This window comes from Rhea americana, unplaced genomic scaffold (assembly GCF_003343005.1).
Source record: "Rhea americana isolate MKP2758 unplaced genomic scaffold, rheAme1 scaffold_41, whole genome shotgun sequence".
Taxonomy (NCBI): Eukaryota; Metazoa; Chordata; class Aves; order Rheiformes; family Rheidae; genus Rhea; species Rhea americana.
In genome coordinates this window covers 4774129-4795803 of record NW_028186546.1, presented here as the reverse complement: position 1 = coordinate 4795803, position 21675 = coordinate 4774129, and the positions used below count along the sequence as shown (strand labels likewise).

The window sequence follows — 21675 nt, the reverse complement described above, 5'->3', positions numbered from 1 at the left end:
AAACGTTGTGTTCCTTCACATGTGGATTAGACCACGTTCCAGTGGAGGGCGTTTACTGCTCCCTCTCTGCCCATTCCATTTGTGTGTGTGTGTGGGGGGGGGGGGGGGGGGGGGGGGGGAACAGGTTCATGTGCCTAATGCTGCAGCACAGCAGAGCTCACTACTGTGGGAAGCAGTGGCGTAAGGAGCTTGGGAAACAGCAGCTGCTGCAGGTTGAACAAACTACAAAAGGCTAAAACTAAAGTGATCCTCACATTACACTAAGGACTGACTTAAAAGTAAGCTGCTTTGAAGGCACTTATTTACTGGGGAAAAAAAAAAAGTGTGCCTTTTGCAGCAGATGTTAGTTTACCCCTGGTTAAGGGTTAGAAAATGAACAAGYGAGGACTATCACATGCCTTTCTTTTTCCCACAGATTAACTTAAGCTCCTTGCTTTGCTGTACCAACAGTTTAAAACTGGAATATTGCTACATGCTTAACACCAGAAGACAGGCCAGGACACAACTGCTGAAGGGGGTACTTTAGTTTTTGTTAAACCCAGCTAAACKCGTGCTTTGCTATTACTTTAAATTATGCCTACTTCTAGCTGTGTTCATASATGGCTGTTTTAGAGTAGTCATACAAATTAATGAATTCTTGCTCCTTGAAATAATAGGGTGAGTAGAGAGCTAAGTTTGGTCTTCCTCAGATCACTGAGAAAGTTACTGTTGTAATACTATCAGCTGTCATCCATAGTTGATTTTAAAGAGGAAACTGAACATCAGGAGAAAGTGGTTGAAATTTTGTTTTATTCAGCTGACAAAGTGGCAAATCATTACTGGTAGGTTACAAACATCATTTTGGTTGGATCATAAGCCCTCTTGGTAAGACGGGGCAACAAAATTGTTACACAAATTGTGGAGAAGCTTCCTGAAGTTGGTTGTCATGATAACTCAAAACCAATACAAATGCAGCAGGTGGTGAAGTTAAATACCGTGCAAGGAAACAAGACCGTACCCGYGCTTTGATTTGAGGCTTCCAGCCCCTGCCAGCTGCTTAGTTTGCAACCCTTGGAGATTGTTGAATTTCTTCCCAGCACAACCAATTATGAACTGCCTCCAAAACTATACTSCTAGCTCACTGCACTTGAGTTGTTCCTAACCCCACGGCACTGGCGTATGCCGTCAGGATATCCACAATTTGTTTTGTTTCTAGGGTCGTTCGAGCCTCAGTCAGCCAGTCGTGTGCCACTCTCCTAGACTCGCCTTTTAACTGGTTGACAAACTTAGCTGCCAGCTCCAGATCTCCRCGTTCAATGCAATAGGAAGCGTAAGACAGTAACTTAAATGTATCCAGATCATCAGGGCTGAGCTCAGCAGGTGGCTTCAGCTGCTGAGGGTGAAACACAAGAAGAGACTGCAGGTACGACAGGAAGTATTGGTACAAGCTGTTCCTCGTTTCGTCAATCATAGCCACTCTTTTTGCCAGTTTTTGAACTGCATAGAAACGTGCTCTGAGGGCCTCCTCACTGTACACGCCCCGTGTCAGGGACTCCTGAGGGAGAGCTGCTGTCAAGGCTTCTGTAAATACGTTGTCGGAACAACTGGCTTTGATGGCCTTCACCGCRCTCTCCAGTGGTTCGGTGGGACTATCCCCAGAGGCTGTTTTCATGCAGTATTTTAGTGCTTCGACTGAAAGCCACAGCTGGTGGGCCTTTCTGGCTTCCTCCTCTGCAACAGCGTGACCTGGGAAATATGCCGAGAAGGGGACAGTTAGCTGGGAGCATACGCAAAGTACTAACCACTTAACTGTTTGAACATAAGCAGCAAAAGCCACCCTCTCCCTGCCCCAGAGAGTTCATTTTCAAAAGCAGCACCCTTAACATCTGTGGTCAGAGGAAGTCTGATCCACAGTCCGGTATCGGATGCTCCCCGCAYGTAAGAAGAGCTAGACAGCTCTGGGCTTCTGCAGCTGAGATGTGTTAGGCGCTCAGCACAGCAGCGAGGCTGCAGCCCCTGGCTGCACCCCTCATCCTGCGTTTAGGCGCCCCAGTTTGGTAACCGGCCTTGGGGGATCTTGGCCCCAGTCCGATAAGGTTTCAGTGCTCACTCTCAACCGCTTGCTCGATTCCTTTCAGTCTGGCATAGGCAGTGTTTATATCCAACGTGAAGTTGTCAAGTTGCTCCTGAGTAAGGCGTCTGAATTGCATTTCTTGTTCACTGAGTTTTTCTGATAAGTTCTGGAACAGAGAGATGGAACAGTGATACCTATTTAACTGTATTAACGATCTTCACAAATTAGATATTTGTGTCTGGGACAATGCATGCATTACATACGGTGTACCCATAAGAAGCCCTGTTGGGGTGAATTTAACAACTACTGCTTTTACAGTTACCAAGAAATCTTCACCTAMAGCAAAAGCTTTTAGGAGAAGCCATAAAACTCAGATGTTCAAGCACTATATATACTCTTCATCTCTTCCAGACRAGCAGGCTTCGGTCCCTGCCTACACGCCAGTGTTCTGGAAGATGGTTCAGGACCCTTGTCCTGTGAGATGCCTGTTTTGYAAGGGGCCCAGAGGCATTCAACAGAACCACCACCTAATTTATTTGGGCACTTTACTCCCTTACCTGCTCAAATTCCACTTTCAGTTCCTGTTCCTGGATCTTAAGAACATCTCTCAGATGATCTGTGTGGGCAGCAGCCTGCCGCCGGAGCTGGGTCCTCATTTCACTTTCCATCACCTCTCGGACTTCTTCAATCTGTACCCAAAGCAGCAGCTGTTACAGCAGTTTCTCAATGGTTTACCAACAACCAGGATTATGCTGTTATCCCTCAGTGGTTACTTAGGGTGCATTTTATAGGCTCTGTCAATGGGATTTCTGTTTCACCTTAAAAAGCTCTGGAAGTCCCTCTTAAGCTGAGGCTTTTCTTCATTGAAAGAATAGCTCCATAGTCCACAATGCCAGTAATAGGTAGTTATACTCACTACATGCTTAGTGGGGGGTATCAAAGTATTATATTAAAAATACACTGACCTGACAAACTGCTTTAAAACTCCCTTAAATGCAGTGAAAACGGTTCAGATTTGGACAAAAAAGAGCTCTAAATTAACATCAGTCACTGCAGTATTCGGAACTAATAGCTTGCAGGTAAAATCCTTAGTTTCACTCAAATCAATGCAAATTTTCTGACTAATGGCCAATGTTTTGTCTCTTTTTCTGAAATATGTATGTGGAAATAGCAGTAGCTTTTAGCACAAGTGGCTGCTTACAGTACAGTATCTCAAAAGGTTAAAAAAAAAAAATCCAGGGGCCTAGATTTCTATGTGCTGAAGTTGTACATCCTCAATAGCCAAAGCTGCATTCAAGTTGTAAGCAGTTTTCACAGTCTTTCTGAAAGAAATCAAATCCCAAACACCAAAGCACAGCACGCAGTGGACAAATGYGCAGACACCTCCTGCAAGGAGGCAGGACAGAAGGGCTACAGACCCGAAGGCAGCCGCACTGGGTCAGATCAACATTTTGATGGATAAAATCATCAGTCCTGCTCAACATCTTTTTTCCAAGCTTAGCCTAGCAGGGGGCCCACGTCCATAACATCCCGTTTGCTCTTACGTGCACTTTTTCTAGTTCTACCACACTCTTTTTGGTACTCAGATGGGTGAGTTACTCCAGTTTACCTTTTTTTCCTGTTCAATTTCAATCTCGCTTTTGTGATGCTCTAGTGCTTTGGCCACAGCTGCCTCAAGTGCCTTTTTATCTTCTACTTTTTGCTTCTCCAGGGCCGACTCGATGTGCTGCTGCTCTCTCACCCGCTGCTCGGCCAGCTCCTTGTTTAACTGGTCGATGCGACGATGGGCGTGCGCAATGAGAGAGTTCAGGTCGTCCGTGGATAACTGGCCAGCTAAAGGAAACACGGGGYGTCAGGAAGGTCTGGAGGGAGACCGCGCCACAGTGCTGCTCGCCTTCCACCCCCGGCTGCGCAGCTCCTCGCCGTTAACCAGCTCCCTTCTTTTACGGAAAGAGATTCAGAGCCCGTGAAGCAAAGCCCCCCTTGGAGCCGTACTCATGCCCTGCCAGGTTCTTTCTGAACCACACCTGCAGGCAAGCACTTCCTGTCATTAGCAGAGAAATTACTCCTTTGTCATGATTCACACCCATTACTCGTGCTCCCGTATCCATGTTACATCTCAACGGGAACAGACTCTTGACAACACTGCCCATTTCCTTGCTCTTTACACTACTGTGTATTTTCCACCAGGATGTGTAAAACTGTGCTGACTTATCTAGCTGGGTACCGAGAGGAACAGCTTAAAGAAATTTGACCCAGAGAACACCAAAGTGATTGTGAAAGAAAGCCAAAAYAACATTATCCGTTGAACACTTCTCCAGACCAACTGTTTACGATCAGATTTCTTATCCAGATTTGTACCTTTCAGGTTTAGCTCCTCAGATAGCTGTAGCAGCCACAACTASATTTGCATCTGCTAACAAGTTTGCTACCTTTTTTCCCTGGGAGAGGAGGATACAARCTCTGCCTGCAACACCCACTAATTCGGTGACCTGAGACTGGAACACGCTCTGTAAAATGCTGCAGCTCAGACTTTCATCCCGACTGCCAAGTCTGCCAGCTAAATTACCTTGCTCCGTGTGGCAAACCTGGGATTACTCAGGAAAAAAAGAACTACTCCTGCAGGGGCCAAAGCAAGCGAAATCCAAGAGCCCTCCAGGCACTCTGCTGGTGAGTGCTGCAGAAGGGGCCGGGGCGGGAGGGCTCTGCGGGACGGTGCCAGTGACCAGCAGCGCCCTAAGCAGCTCAGCTGTCGAACTTAGGCTGTTTTTTCACTGCACTGCAGTTTTAAATTAGGTTTGATTCTGAGGTTCTTTCCCCCCCCCTTTCAATCAAAAAGCCTATCAATGCTTTGAAAATCGGTAAGATTAAAAGACTTTCAAAGAATAAGGTAAAATCAYGTTCAGAGAATCAAACCAACTTCAAATTAAATGAATCCTTTTTGGGGACCCTTCAGAGTGGCCCTCCTTGGCTTTGCAAACAAAGCTATCACATAGCTGGTTTAGATCTAAGTTTCTCATTCCCCTTTGAATCTCATCAGCACACACAGACAGGCTTAAACACACAGAGAAACAAACTTGGCTTTTACAAGCCAGCAATCCCACTCACCTAGAAGTGCYGTTAGACAAAGTCTGCGGTTTAAGCTACCCGTGCAAAGTGAGTGGAGAGGATCCCAAAGCATACCTTGGTCTGAAAGGCTTTAGGAATGCAGCACTTCACCACTTTGCTTTAAACTACATGTAGTATCAACAATGTACAACACCACAAACAAAAAAAGGACGAAGAAGAGAGATGACATTGACAAGACGGGACAAAGGTACAGCAACTCACCTAAATCAGTTATCTCTGCAACAGAAAGAGGAGAGGTTGGAAGAGTTAATGCACATTCACAGCAGCAAGTTGGTCATGCAGAGCTAATATGGAAACCAGCTACCAATAGCTTCCTATTCAGAGTAACTTAAACATGAGTCCAGGTCTTTAGGGACTTAGAAAGAACATTATGGTGAATATAAAAGTCTCTGTACATCACACGCAAGATGTAGCCCAAAACATCCCATAACCACTAAAATCACCTGTAGAAACCCATAGATCGATGTTTAACAGTCCTAGCAAAGGAGCAGCGCAGATAAACAGCAACAGTTCAGCCAAAGCAAGGAATACAAGTTTGCAGTAGAAAAGTGCAACATGATACTGCAGTTTTTAATCTGACATTTCCAGGTTCTCCTAAATCAGAAGCCCTCGGTGATGGTGTAACTAAATACCTGAAGGAACAAAATTCCCATGCAGCAGACTACAAGCAGGGAGTCACTGACCCTAACCAGTCAGTCCCCTATACTTAAGGGGGTCACCCCAGTCTGAAAAGGARTGCACAGGAGCTACCAGGAGATTCCCTCTCCTCCACATCACCAAAAAGCAGTCCCTTTAGACCAGCGCCCAGGTAAGAAAAGTCTAGAGCTGTTTTCATGTTCTTAGGTAAAGAAAAGGAAAAAAGCCCTGACTGTTCTGTTGTTATAATTCTATTTTTTTCTACAAAACTCTACTACCTCAAGAGACTGCATATTTAAGGCAGCACAGCAAGCCCTGCAAATAGTTCATTAATTTAAAAATGTTTTTCCTCCATTTGTTTGAAACTTTTACAAAAAAATCCACCATTTCAGAGATCTGGTACCTTTCTTTAGCTACAAAAGTGATCTGCAGACTAAAGTCTGTTTTTAAAGTATAACGTAGCATTAAGAACATGTTTCAATACTTCACTTCGTACTTTGGGAAAGCTGCATTATGCAGTACTAACAACAGCAGGTGCTGCATCTAAAAATACATCTGCTGTGATTCAGAAATGAAGTTATAGTAACTTCCTTAAAACACTGAGACTTTAAAAAAAAATYAGAACTTAGATCACTTAGTATATTTTATGTAACAAAATTGCTTGGGATTATGTGGATTGTTTTAAGCATGTTTCTTGTTTTGTGTTAAAACAGGCAGTAACTGTTCCATGGAAGTACCACAATCAAGTTCTTGCAACAGCTTATCCACAGTAATGGTATATGCACACACTCAACCTGCTGCAGCTTTGCTTGTCTTTAAAATGAGAGTCATTAATCCAAGTCACATCTCCTGTGGGCAAAGCGTGTGCAGAGACGATCGCTGTGGATGAGCTGACTTATTAAGCCATCACAACCTGATCRTGAGTCTGATTCCTTCCCTGCTTGCCTTCTGCAGCATTGCAGTATAAGAATGTTTCTGACAGCTCAAGGTAACACATTTTTATTCCTCTAATAAGAGAAGAAGAGAATCTAGCATAACTTTTGACTTCCATTTCACTTTTTTCTATTATTAGAAAGCAGAAAAGAGGACAGGTTGGAAAGTCCAAGCACCTCAAACAAATGCTAGCCCATAAGATGTCCAGATTTCAGGCAAAGAACTGTAGCACTATTAGCAGAAAAAACAGAAGACATCTATTTACTGCTTTGGGGCAACATGGGCTGTAGTTCAATATAAGTTACTGTGTCAATTTAATGTAGAAATAACATACGCTACAATAGGTAGGGTACAGAAGRGAAAAGGAGGAAACTGAGCAGGTGAGATGAGTTTCTGGTGGTTGTTTCTTGTTCTTAAACACAAAGAAAAAAGTTYCTGGTTCCCAGTAACAGCTCAGTGCTAACTATACATATGAGAAGCAACACTTACGTATGCACGTAACACCACCTGAGTAAGGCAAAAGACTAAGCATAAGCTTCTCGCATCACAAAATGCATCTAGAACTGTAATTTTATAGGGAGAGAACATTCGGCATGTATYTAATCTGACAGTCACTAATAAGCTGTTGCAGTAGCTGCTCACTATTCAAAAAGAACAGTAAGTTATCTCTGTTCTAGTTTACCTATCATTTCAGTGATGACCTAGAGAAAATCTGGGAGCTCCTTATTACACCATAACCATGCAGATTATCACAGAACTACAATCACAKAACTACTTGATCACTGAGCAGTACAAATTTGACCCAAATCTGGAGTGATCACAAGACTGTTTCTCAAGTCGGGTAAAGCATGCGACAGATTTTTATGCTGCCTTTATAATGTGTTTAGGTATTGTTTTTCCTTCCACAGTAACAAAAACTTGCTAAAACATAATGCATTAATTACCAAAAAAACCCCCAATAACAACAAAAAACCCCACCACACATGCCACCAACAGTGGTGGTGCACAACTCTGAATCAGAATTTWTACCAAATCAGCACTTAGTGTCATGCAGTACAGTATGCTACAATATTAGAAGTCATAGAGCCAAATTCATTTATTGTGGAAGCAGGGACTCAGTTATAGCTGTTCTATAGCTATTCTACTGCCACCGTAAATTCATGTTAATAGAAACAAGACAGATGCTAACTCTGAGTAACTGCACTTTACTGAGAACATCCCTGGCTGAAATTCAATCTGCCTTGCTCTCCTCTGGAAGACATGGACTTCCTGGGCTCTATTCCTGGACTACCAGGGGAGGGAAGAGATGTAAGATAAAGATCATGTAGCTTTTTAAACAAGAGCTGCATTTTGTGAAATTTCAAATAGTGCAGGTAGTTTATAAAGTTAAGGTACTCTGTAATACCTGCTTTGGACTGCTTGTTTTAATTGTGAATTAATTTTAACTTCTAACCAACCAAACAACATAGAAAACAGGAAGCTGGACATTTGATYGAGTGGTCATAATCGTAGAAATACTGGCAAACAAAATGACTAGCATGTAACAGACTTCCAAAAAAAAGCTGCAATCAGAGACTTACTTAGCCCCTTCCAGCCAGGCTGCACATCTGGAGTGATACTATCAAGTTCTCGCTGAAATTCTTCTCTAGCTGTAGCCACAAGCTCGTGATATTGAGCTACTATCTTAGCCTCAGATTGTGCTGCCTGAACCTACAACAAACAAAATAAGATTATGTTTATTTTTCAAGGCAAATATTGAAGCCAGAAACAAATAATTCAAGAGCAGGAGCCAGGTGAGTGGTGGTTATCCTCCAGCCCCACGTAAAGCACCTGGAGAAGGACGCTCCGTGATATTAAGTCTCTCGTACATCGTAATTATTTGCTGGAACTATCACAAGCCCATTCTCTGTCATGKGCACTGTAACTAGAAAATCACTCTATAGCCTGGACAAGACCCAAGGAGTATCATAARTTTAGTCTATACCTTCAAAGATACCTAGCTCTCTTCCTCTGCTACAGAATAATTTTTGCTTCTGGACCAGCTTACAGCTATCGTATAAGTGTAGCAAGTTAGCCCTSTGACAGCTGCCCTCCTCTCACTAAACTGTGAGGCTAAACTAATAGTGGGCTAGCARGCTAATACTTACCTTTTTCACTACGTTGTCCAAGTCGACTATCATGTGATGAAGATTTTCTTCTGCAGCAAGTATGTGAGATTTTGCTCCTGCGATCTGAGACTTCTTGGCATTCTCAATGACACCTTTCATCTTCTCTAACTCTTCTCTGAAAGGAGAAGCTGCCAATTACAACTCATACACGCCTTACAACACAACCCCAGGCAAAAGTTTACTTCTTATTTCCTGCATTTCACCAGACAGCTCTGCTGATGTTTCCCATCTACTAGCTCTATGGTAGAAGAAAAAGAGGAATAAGATTGTTTCAGACTCTTTGGTACACTAAAGACTATGAGCACAGATACCAAAGAAGTACAAACTATAAATTAAGACATGTGACTTAGCTTTTTTGATTTAGCCTAAATAGATCAGTTTGATATGTAAATAGGTGACCCTATGTACCTTCTAGAAACTCATCGATTTACGCCAGCAGTCACATGGGTGATGTTACCTTACCCCTTSATAAGCCCTAAAGACAAGCAACATACTTGGCTTTCAGAAGGGCATCAGCAGCTTCATCCACTGCTCTTCTACGGTCCTTCAATGCTTCCTCCAGAGTGCGCCACTGAGTTGATTTTTTCTCCCCAGCAGTCTAAAAAAACCCAGAGATTTCTAATTACAGTAATGACAACCACTAAAAAAAGTTATCAAAAAAGGAGAGATTCAGAAGTTCCTAAAATAATTCTGTTTGAAAACTGAGCAACATTCACTTTTTTTAACACCAACACAGCTGGAATTTTTAAAAATGTTTTTTTCCCTCTCAATATTATATTCTGTTTGATTCTTCCATTTTGTTCCACTTAAGCAACAGTCATTTTTGCACAAAGCGATTCTCAAGCTCCTGCATAGTGTTATGGTATTTGGGGAAACCTATACATGTACTGAAATTAAAAACAATTTTAAGGATAAAAAACAAAAACTCTCATTAAGATCTTTTCTTCTTTACTAGTTAGTTTTACTAACTACAAGATTAGATTTTGAGTGCTCATATAGTTTGTGCATATGCCCCGTTCGTTTAATTAACCACTAGATTGTATCACCTGCTCCAGACCTAAAAAGCAGCGGTTCTACACAAACCCAGATGTTGGGGCACCAGAACCACAAGCCCACAGTCATCTCCAGACACAGCAAATGTATTCCAGACTAAGGGAAGAACAATCCACCAGGAAGACTTTGGCAAAGGGAATGGTTTAACAGTTATCGGGGTACATAGTATGGCACCCTACCTATAGTTAGATAAAAACGGGGTTGGAAATAAAAATACAACAAAGCATTAACTGTCAAGACTATCAATATATAACTTGAATTAATCTACTTGCARAATGGAAGGAAAGGAGCTTTGGAAAAACAAAAAAAAGTCAAAAGCATAAACACTTTACTATTAAACTGCACAAGTGGAAAGAATAATGAGTTAAAACTGTGATAAAGAGATGCTGCAAGAAAACCTTCCAACTTTAACTGTAAGATGAAAAAGTTCGCTGAACACAGGATAATTTGTCCAATTTACCTCAGAATTGTCCATTGCCTCCTTTAGTATTTGTGCATGGGCATTCACAGCTTGCACAGCAGACTCTTGTGCAGTAATTGCCTGGAGGGTTATACGGGCTGYATTGCTTAGGGCTCCTTCTAAAGTTGCTGCAAGGGCTGGAAAAATACACTGAATTAAACTATAAGGAAAAGAAAAGAGTCTTACAATTAGTAAAGTGACATATTACATCCTCCGCATTTCTGCAACTGCCTCCTTACATTATTTTCCGTGACACAAAAGACCTGGTCAGTTTGGGAACTATGCTGCAGCCTACAGAAGAGGAAAGGTCATCAGAATACGATCCTTTTTTTAGCAAATGAGTAAGAAGCCATGAGCCTGCACTTACAACAGTTCACTCTGKAAATAAATTATAATTATTTAATAACTATTCAGTCAATAAAGACATTCAATGGAATTGCTGTATCATGCTTTTGCAGGGAGATGCATTTAATACAATAGCTATTTTCCATCTTCGCTTGTTAAAATGGTTAACAAGAGAAAGTTAAGGGTATATTCCCACCTTCCACAAGGAAAAAGTTTTTCTTCGCAGCTGAGAAAGCAGTGGAAGCAACTATCTATTCCTGTTGGTATGTAAGCACGAATGACCTATTAATTATTTAAGAAGGATCTAAAGCATAACAGTTAATCAGAATTATCAGCTACTGCAGCCAGACATTTATTTCCAAATAGTGGGACAAGTAAATCCACCTTCCCAGTAAATATTCCTTTGGGTTTTTTTTCAGYGTAACACCCTAACTTCTTCACTTGTAACAAAGTCTTTGCAAGAAGCAAACAGCTAATGCCACAGTTCTTGTTTCTATTAAGCCTTTGCCAGGGCTCTTCTAAACCAGACAAAGTCCTGAACAGTAACAAGCRGCAGCAGACCACAACAAGAACGTCTGCAGGGAGCTAAATGTGGCTCTGAGCCTGTGAAGCCAGGCTCGTATACCRTTCCTGTCACTCACGCAACAGCACGCCCAGGCGTGGGCTTCAGCTGAGGCCCAAAGCACCCAGGGAAGTCTGAGCGTGGCCGGCACGTTTGCCAAGACCAAGTTCACCTGCCCAGGGTGTGGGCAGGTCAGATGAGACCCAGCTCGCTACCAGCATCTTTTCCAAGATCAGTTCTTTCCAAACAMAATGAGATCAACAAAATGAAAAGGTTACAGCTCTCAAGACAGGCTAAAGTACATCCATACCTCAGTATGATTAAACTCCCTTTAAAGCTTGCTCTAACTACATAGTCAGCTATATACTTTCACTTACTTTAAATACAGTAAGGAACATTACAATATTTTTTCTAAAATAGCTGTTGTGTACCAATGCAGTTAACACCTCTACTCTACCTCTCCACCAGAGACTCCTTCCCTTGCTGCAGGTCTGCAGAGCCATCGCAGCCAGCTGTACTCACATCTCTCCCAATTCACAATTAGTTCTTCAACATCCCTTCACTTCAAGAAGTCGGTCTCCCCCCCATCCCCATCAAGGCTAGCTAAGGAGAACACACAAGTACTCTAGCATTACCAGACAACCTGAAGCCTGGGCTGGGTTTGGTTTCAGAAGAGAAATCTCAAGRTAGCTGGCCACAGACTTGCCCAGATATACTAGACAGCAAAACACTATCTACCAAAAACACTTCCCTATTTCTCTGGCTGCCCCTGAAGCCAACCAGGAAACAACCCAAAACTCCTGACTAAAGAACCTTGCTGCACCAACACCAAAACCAAACAGAAGCCTAGAAGTATATAAAAACTAATAAGCAAAGTAGAAGAAAAACAAAATTCATTGTTTTGAGCAAGATGCACAAGAAGGACAAAAGCTGCAGGACATGGGAAACGGCAGCCAACCTCTTAGTAGCATGGCTGCTCCAAGAGCATTTGGATTAACAGATCTGTTCATCTTAAAATCTGAGCAAGGACTGGTCACAGCGTCCAATGCAGAACCTGTAAGTAACTCTTCAGTGTCTTGACACAGTGCTGCTGAGTTATCACCAAAAAAATCTAGGTAGCAGCTCTATAAAGCAGGACGTGGGCATCCTAGGGGATGGYAAACAACATGAATCAACAGCAATGAAGCCTAACTGTGAACTGGGCTGCACCAACAACAGCGTATCCAACGGGTCAAGGGAAAAATTACTCCCTTCTAACTGGCACTGAGACCGCACCCGCAATACTGTGTCTCATTTTTAGACCCCAGTGTAAGAAAGATCTTGACAAACTGGGGAAAGAGCAATGGAGGGCCACTACRAAGCTTGAGCACAGCTCATTCTGCCAAAACAATACAGGTAAAACTGGGCTATGTAAGTAATTTAGACTCTTAAAGCTAATACAGTCCAGCAAATTGTTTTGTTGTTTATGCACATAACACACAGAAAAACTAAGGCAGCAGTCATTTAATGGTACAGACTTACCTGATATCTTCTCTTGTTCCTCTTTGTCCTGCTGGGCAAGCCGGGCTGCAACTTCCTCTGGTGACCGCTCTTTTACTGCATGAGAATCTTCATGTTCTTTATCTATTCAAGAACAAGAAGAGTTGAACTGTGTGAGTGGATGCTCTGAATTAGTAAATGTRCTATTTGTAGGGAAGTAACTTTCTATTCAAAAATCAATTTTCATAGTTAGTGTTGTTCCGTAAATCTAACTGCTGCACAAAGCCATCCTGGAACTACCTCAAGATTTTTTATACCTATAACATCAAAGGCTAGTTTCAAAGCTTTTCAAAATTAAAGATAGTTGTGTGGGTACCTCACAAGCACCTGTAAATCTTATGCTCTCTAGTTCCAATAATATACAGAACTGAAAAGTGAAAGATAAAACAAGAAGTCAAAAAAACCTTATGGGTCCAAGTTTAGTCTTTAAGTGACTATTCGCTCATGTTTTTTTCAGTGCTCCTTTGGCATGCTTGGAGCATTCAGCCAAAGTAAAGAAAGATCGGGGAAAAGGTGAATCAAGATTATATTCTATTCCCCAGCCTGAGGCTACAGAGGACACTTCTGCTCTCCAAAACAGAGAGTGAGCACTGAGCTAAGTGATTCTCTGAAGATCAACAGCAAATGTGCAGACAAACTGAGGAGGCCAGATGTCTCAGCTCCCAGACTCATGCTGCAACAAAAAACGCCATGAAACCTTTTAATGCTGATGCCAACTCTGAAGAATGAATTTACTCACGGTTGGTATATCTTTTATAAAACCTGATGATACGTAAAGAAATTAAAATAATCTTATCTGAAAGAGACTACCATAGAGAAATGAGTGTTTCTTATACAGTGTTCAATACTAAGTTCAGTTTCTTCACACAGCTCTGGACACACGTGCTTTTCTGAATTAGGAAAGCCACAAAGAGCAGAGGCAGAGAGCACTGTACAGTTTTCCTGTCAGTACAAGAAAAAAGGYAGGCTTTCTTCTCAAGTTCACAGCTACACTTGTCCTAGGTATCAATCTCAGCTTCTTAGTATGCAAAAAGTCTCATTAACAGATCATCAAAGTTCCTCCTTCTGSAAAAGCCACAGAGGGCCGCATCTTTAAAACAGGACAGCACAAGAATTTCTGCATTCAAGGTAACAAGTTTCTGTTTTGCTTCATGGTGTTTGTGCATATGATTTTTTTTTTTTTTTTTACCTCCTTCAGTCTGCATTCCAGGAGCTGGCACTGACACGGCTTCACCTGTTGCAGAGATGACCTGAGCTGCAGTTGTGCCTGCTGTCAAGCACAGTTATAGGACAAAATCAGTTAGTACATACATGCTATAAGGTAAATACAGAGATGTACAGGCTTTCTCTCTCTCTCTCTCTTTCTTTTTTTTTAACTATTTGGATACTCATTATTATTTCTGGGAAAAGAGAATTGCATTCCCCTCTATGGAACAAACACCTTTTTAATAAAGTGAAGATCAAAGACAGCAACCACATACAGCACTTCCACATACAGAACTTCACTGGATATGACAAACAAAGGGAAAAGGATGATAGCTGCTCCTCTCTAAACTAATTCTATTTGATCTGGCTAAAAAGTAGTTTGCAATTATCCCTGAGTAAGCGTCTTGCACTTGTTTAAAAGGAGACAAATCCCCTCAAAGCCCAGCACCCCAATGCTCTTCCTGCTGAGTCTTGTATGTAAAACATGAAGGACAGCTGTTGTTTATATTTGATTCCAAAGTGTTCTAGAAGATAAATAAGCTTCCTAAAAACTAATCCAAGAATAAAGCAAAAGCCGTTTTAGGCAAATTTTCTTATGACTAGAATAGAAAGTTTCTAAGAAATTATATTCATCTTCAACCACTCCATAAGACTACTTTAATTTACTATAAAGTTATGATATAGGGTAACATTAGCTATTTTGCTTCACTCTACAGGACATTCAGTAAAGTTACCTTCCTTTTCTTCTGAAGAAGCAGCAGCTTCTGTTTTGCTCTTCTGGGATTTAGTAACGGGCTGTTTAGATTCTTTCATTACTTCTGCTACAGATGAGATCTTCAGTGGGCCTTGCTGTATCTTGAAGATCAAAAATAAGAAATATTATCAGCTTTCTAAACAGCCTGTGTCTCACTGAGTCCATTACAATGGAAAAGAACATTTGTGTGTCCAGATGACTCTCCATAAATCTAAACTTCAATGTACATATGCAAACAGTAACAAGGCCACATATTTTCTTGCCCTTGTTTTTAAATTGAGAGAATCCATGTAGTCTTCACCTCTCCAGAACAGAAYGTACAGCAGTAGCAATGTTCAGTACAAACAAAAGTTTATTAAGGCATGCAGAAAAAGCAAATCATTTCATGCCCCAAACATTACAAACACTTCTCAGTGTTTTGAAACACTACAGAAAATAGATAATGCAGAGACTAACTATAAAGATCACCTGCACATGAAGGTCTGAAACAGCCCCAGAAATTATCTTTTAACTATCCCATTGAACCTTATTTAGACCATTAAAAAATATCTTAAATTAATTCAGTCTACACATTCCCTTCATACCCCTCAAGAGTTATCCTCAAAACATGTTATGCCATCACTCTTCCCAATCCAACTTCAGTTTTTCAGCTAACTGTGCCARTGTTCCCTCAAATGTGATTTTTTGCTCACTGACAGTTATGAGCCACCCCTCAGCCCAACCTCTTGGGTTCCTAGATAAAGATTTTTCAAATTGTAGTGTGGAAAAAGAATAGAATTGTTTTAAAGATAAACGACTGCATAATTAAAGATGTGTTTTAAAAAAAAATACACACAAATATTTTATCTGAATATCATCGAACCGAAGAACCTACAGGCATGGAATGGATTTGACAGACATAGAAGAATCCAGTTTGCACGGCCTCACTGATTTCCCTTTGAAAGGCTCAGATGCTGGTGTGCAGGCACATGAAGTCTTGCTCAAGTGTAAAGTATTGCAAGGTTTTACGATACTCATCTCTTCCTATCCAGCATACAAAGCCCAAAGGCAAGAACAAAAACATTTAAGCTAGAGCCATAACTGGGCAGATGACAATTTTATTGTCTGATCCCTGTGTTTGTCACAATTTGGGTGTACTCRGTGCCTGAGAGGCAATAAGAACTTGGATGATCACAAGGGAACTATAGCTAAACCCAGATGAGACACAGTTTGGTTAATCAATAAGCCGTACTTTCCCATTCCATTTAGGACAGMTTTCTTAAACTCAAATTAAAAATATTTTGGTCTTCTTGTGGGTCAAACAGCTTCTGAAAGCTCAGAACAGGCATGGGCAGAGTAGCTTTTCAGCTTTCTTGTTTTACCAGAAAGTATTTTCTCTTAGATGAAGGAGAAATTTTTAGATTCAATTTCTAGTCTTGGTTTGAATGCAGAGTCAGGTTCACAGATGGAGACTTCCCCTTTCTGTGGGATCACAAAATCTACTGACACTGATGACTCTACTATGTAGTTCAGTACCTTTTTGAAGAAGAGCAAAAATCTACAACTCTAATTCATGATAGTGCTCAGTTAGTAATTCTAAACTTAGTACATGCTAAACATAACTGGAATTTGAAAATTAAGAGCAGCTATTCTCTCTATAAGARGAAGAAAATGGAGTGGAGGTGAAGGCAAAACACTTACCGATTTCTTTGGCACCGTTARGCTATATGGCGCAGGCCCAAGTGCCATCTCAAAGAGTTTATCGGAGTAGGGAACAGCCTTCTCTACSTTTTCCCGGAAATGAGCATCATAGCTGGCGTACAAGATAGTTCCACCTATTCCTCCACCCACAAACAAGACACTTGCACCAATAATTTTACCTACAGAAAAACTRGGTGGGGGAGAAAGGAGCAAAAGCTGTTTATGCAAATCATATCAGTAATATGACAAGCAATCATCAAATAGATTTTAAACCTTTAAGCCTATACTTTGTTCCAAAAGTTTGCCAACAAATAAACCCGCCTTAAATCACTCCGAGCCCCASAGCATCCCTAGCACCATACAAAGCAAGACAACAACCCACAACCTCACTCTTGAGAGTCTTCCTTCTAAATAACCATCACCTTGATAAGCTTCACTTAAATCTGACTGAATCAAGCAATCGACATACAAAAGCCACGAGAATGAAAGTTACTAAACAACCACTACTACCAATTTGCTTCCTGTAAAGCRCAGAAGCAAATTCACTCTTGGCAAATATGACTCGAGTCAACTCCACCCTCCAACACCTATTACGTACCCAGATTCTCCTGGCGCGGTAGCATATCCACGGCACTGCCGTAATGGACGGAGTGAAGCTCTCCCACACCGGCAATTCTGCAAGGGATGGAGAAGGCAAGAATCAAGCGGTGAACACATCTAAATGTCACTTCACTCCAACAAAAGCAACAGATTGGCTTGTTTTATCATCACATCTTGCACATATTCTGAGGAAAAGTGGCAGCTGGTACTAAAGCAGCAATGTTAGACTCTGTTTTCCTGAGACAGAGAATCTTCACAAAAGCAGCTTGCAAGCTAAAGGTGGTTCATTTTGAAAAACAAGCAAACAAACAAACAAACAAAAAAAACCAGCCCAACTTATTTCTTCATTTATTTTGCCTACTTATGCTTCATACCTCCAGCTTGGATAGCACCACTGCATTAATCAAGATTCATGAACTAGAGCAGCCCAGCCATGACCAGCACAGAGGGTGATAACACTTGTTTTAAACTATTTTCATTTCTGAAGAGATAAAAGTTTTTCTTCTTGAGCTTGGGATGCCCACCTTGCAACTCCAAACTTTCTCTGGGAAAGAACTAATAACGCAACTGCTTTCAAGAGGGAGATCAAATCATAATATAAATGAAATTGCTATACAAAAGAGTAGTATTGCAGTAGACTCTAGTTAATAAAGAGCACATCACTCAAGATTTTTATCTTCTTTATATCTCAGCTGAAAATGAAGGTCGACCAGAAAGACTTGTTAAACTACGCTAATACGAACAGTTAGGAAAACAACTCCATCTCCTTCAGTTTTTTTAAACAGGAACTGCTGGAAGAGGAATACAGGTCTCACGGGACATCAGCATGCAAAAGGAGCTTCTCCCCTAGCTGAGGTCTTCTAGGTAACTAGGCAATTTTTCTTAAAAAAAAAAAAAAGATAGTTTGACTAAAACATAATCAAATAAGAGAAGTTCCTCTATTTCCTTTTACATCTGGATATAAACAAAACACACAAATCTTGTGGTTTAGCTCCTATCATCCAACAGCACAGAGAGGAAGGGCAGCAACCCTGAATTCTTATTCTTTCCAGAACATCAGCCAAAACTGTTTAATAAGTAACAGGAGCATGCGTGCAGCAAGGGGAAGCATGCACTTCTCATGCCGGAAAACTTTACAAGCCTTAACTGTGCTCAATGTTTTCATTTTCTGGTTTATGATGGGCAGCAAGGAAACACAAAAACACAAATCAAAAACACTACAGAATAAGTTTATTAGACTTGATTCTCCCAGAAGCATGCACTGAGGATTTACTGCTCCTGTTAAATTGACCTTTATTAATAAAAGCCTCTTAAATAATGCAATCCACTCTTGCACGTGTTTCTGACTCTCAGTAAGTCCTTATTACACCCCTAAATACAGAACAAGCAAAATATTTTATTCAGTTGAACTGTATGGATAATGCTAAAGTGAGGGGAAAAAAAGTTATTTTACGTTAATCTCTTCAGACTGGAATTTCAGTCCCTTCTGGAACTTTACTGTGACCAATGCTTCTCTGAAAATAAGCCTTTGCTCAGAGCTGTCCTCACTAGGCTTTCAGGAGAGTATTAAGTGTAATATTAGTATGTGCTCCAGTTCATTATTTTTCACACCTATATGATAACAACTCATACCTCATGATGGCAAATACACTCTACCCATTTTGCCCTCCCACCTTTAGTAAACACATCTTTTCCTACAGGCAGYATTTAGGAATCAAGCAGGACGCAGGAGAAAACTTGATTCTCTTTGTTGAGCACTGGGGCTTGTCCGTCATGAGGAATTTCCTTTTTTCTTTTCYAAATAAAAATAAGTTGCCACATTTATTCATAGTTGCTTTGAGATGAGAGCAAGAGAAACRCAGGCATTCAGTCTACACTGTCAGACTCCCGCACTCCTATCAAGTGAGAACAATAATCTAAAACCTAAGCAAGGCTCAACTGTTTTTTTTTTTTTTTTTGAAGATGCAACACGTAAAAAATTCCACTGCCGACCACGCAATGACAAACTAAAATCTTTAAGCACTGATGTTTTATAAACAGAAGCCCAAGCCTGATCTTCTCCTTCACGACCAAATACACTATTGCCTCCAAAAGTCACAGGCAAGTTTCTAAAGTAACATTGCTCTCTTTTGGCCACTTTCACCATCTTACTTATATTCATTGCATAATCTTGATTTGGAGAATTACAAGAACTTTCTAATCTCTGTTTTGCATAATTACCAGGAGTTTACCAGAAATAAATGTTAGAGATCTAAAAACTGACAAAGTCCCCAAGGATTTGAAAGAATTATATCACCTGTATGTTGCTACTTCTTGTAAAGAGGYAGCAATAAATTGCTTGCTGTTCTGCGGAACAACAATTCCTTTTGATAAGGAATCAAGCTGACAGTGCAGATCCCTGGGCGCAAGGACGCTGGAGAGCAGTTGTCACCACTTCTACCTCCTACTCCAATGCTTCTTTGTGCTATTTGTTTCATCCAACATCTTAAATGCTTATTATTTTACATTCATTATCCGCTATTACATTACTACAAGAATCCTTTTGCAAGGCACACCATACTTGCAGTCCAGTTGATATAATAAAACTCCAGTGAATCCRGCATTTGAGGTTATTCATATGAGCTGGCTCCAGCAAAGCCCTCAGRACAGATAGAGCACAGCACAGCCAAACTTTTGAAAAACAAACCAAACACCTGTCTCACAGGTTCATACTTTGTGTATAACTTTGAGCAGTCAGACACAGGGCAGAGGATACGCCATCCTCTGCACTCATTCAGCCCTGGATAAAAACTTAGTCTTCTAATGACAAGGCTCAAGTGTCCACATAGAACAAAGCCTGTAAAACATGTAGTTTCCTGCAACACTGTATTGTGTATTTAAACAGAAAGAGCAGAACAGAAACTTTAGAGGAAACTGGCCTTGGCTTTGATAGAGGTTATGCAAAACAAGGATATCAGACTACAGAACTAAAAGTCTTTTTGCCATCATTCAAGAGTTCTGCCACCAATATCATACCTTCTAAAAGAAGCTTGTGTTTATTTTCAAAGAAAACTGTAAGTATTCCAAATGAGGCAAGAAGAGTTTCTCCRCAGCACTGCACATGTACTTGAAAACCTCTATGAAATTGTCACAACRCGCACRCTCAGAGAYGCTCAAAACCCACCTGGACACACAAGTTTAACTTACTCATTAACAAAATTGCTGATTCTCCCACTCACAGAGCTCACTGATGAAGGAAGGCTAAAACCTAAACCAGTCTCTACCACTAGCTCTCTACCATGAGGATTCCCTATAGCCAGGCCCTCATGCTGCTCTGCTCTCTCTAGCGAAGGGCAGTAGCTTTAGTAGCGGCGCAGACAGCTACGCTCTGCTCGAGGACGTCCTCGAGGACCTGCCGCCTCACAGTCCCAACCGGTTTCAGCTCTGCCGATGACTGGATTTTTGACCTGCAAAGGATTATCTTAACGTCACAACACAGAAGCAGATTGCCCCAATGTCAGTCATCATACACCATATAATTAAAAGCTTAATTCTGTTCTTTAAAAAATTGCAGCGATTTGTCCCTTATTAAGGCCTGTCACTAACAGGCCCCCCCAGCGCGGCCTACAGCTCCCGGCGTGCACCGCGCCGCGCAGGTCCAGTACGCCTCCCCCCCCGCAGTTCCCGGCGGGAAATCCCGGCATGCCCCGCGGACGCCCGCAAAGCCGCCATAGGAGACTACAAGGACCGGCATGCCTTGCGGGCGGCCCTGCCCACAGTCCGGGCCGGCGCGGTACACCCCGGGCCTTGCAGTACATTCGACCAACCACCGAGCAGCGCCCGCCCCCAGAGGGGYCTCATTGGCGTTCACCGCCGTCGCTCAGCGGCGGAGCAGCCAATCGCGCCCCGCGCTCACGGAGTCATTCAGAGAGGGGTGAGCCGCTATTAGAGGACGCGCCGCGCCTCATATCACCCCCCGCCCCGCGCCGTCTCCTTTCCCCCCACGGCCTCGATTCCCCCCCGCCCGCGGAGTGGAGCGGAGCGGCCCAGCCCGCTCCCCGCGGCGCCGCGAGGCGGGCAGTGCGGCCTCGCCGGCCGCGGGCGGAGGTCAGGCGACGGCGAGGATGAGTCACGGCGCTCCGCCGCGGCTGCGCGGCTCCCTCCTTCCCGCCTCGCTCACCTGCGCGGCCACTGCGACCCCCGCTCGGTGACACGCACGCAGCATCGCCTCGGCGCCGGTCGCGGCCGGGGGGAGGTTGCGGGAAGGCGCCGTGCGCGGTAACTCCCAGCGCCGCTTTAGGCTCCGCCCCCCGCTCGCGGGCAGCGCCCGGTGCGCGTGCGCGGCAACCGCCAGGCGGGGAGGGTGCGGCCGACCCCCGCGCCCAATCAGAGCGCCAGGAAGGGGCAGTATGCAAATGAGCGCTCGTGCGGCGCCTGCCGCGGTGGCGCATGCGCGGGGCGGTGCCGGGGTGCCCTCGCTCCGGTAGCTCAGGGCCCCGCCCCGGCAGAGCTCGCTGCGCGGCTCAGTGCGCTCGTATCCGCAGTCATCGTTGGCGCAGGCGCAGTGGCTCTACGCAG

General features: G+C 42.7%; 1 protein-coding gene across 2 annotated transcripts; it reads right to left on the bottom strand.

Annotated features, from left to right (window-relative positions):
• Positions 1-772: 772 nt before the first annotated feature.
• Positions 773-21431, bottom strand: IMMT (inner membrane mitochondrial protein). Of its 2 annotated transcripts, XM_085314695.1 has the most exons (15): positions 21278-21431; positions 17117-17193; positions 16519-16708; positions 14819-14939; positions 14068-14148; positions 12861-12962; positions 10433-10569; positions 9414-9517; positions 8899-9034; positions 8332-8461; positions 5384-5398; positions 3663-3886; positions 2611-2742; positions 2090-2219; positions 773-1725 (listed from the first exon to the last, which is right to left on the bottom strand). In XM_085314695.1, the coding sequence occupies exons 1-15, from the start codon at positions 21320-21322 to the stop codon at positions 1118-1120; spliced, it is 2232 nt and encodes a 743-aa protein (XP_085170821.1). In that variant the 5' UTR covers positions 21323-21431; the 3' UTR covers positions 773-1117. The 2 variants fall into 2 exon arrangements, with proteins under 2 accessions (XP_085170821.1, XP_085170822.1); XM_085314696.1 differs by lacking the exon at positions 5384-5398.
• Positions 21432-21675: the final 244 nt, after the last annotated feature.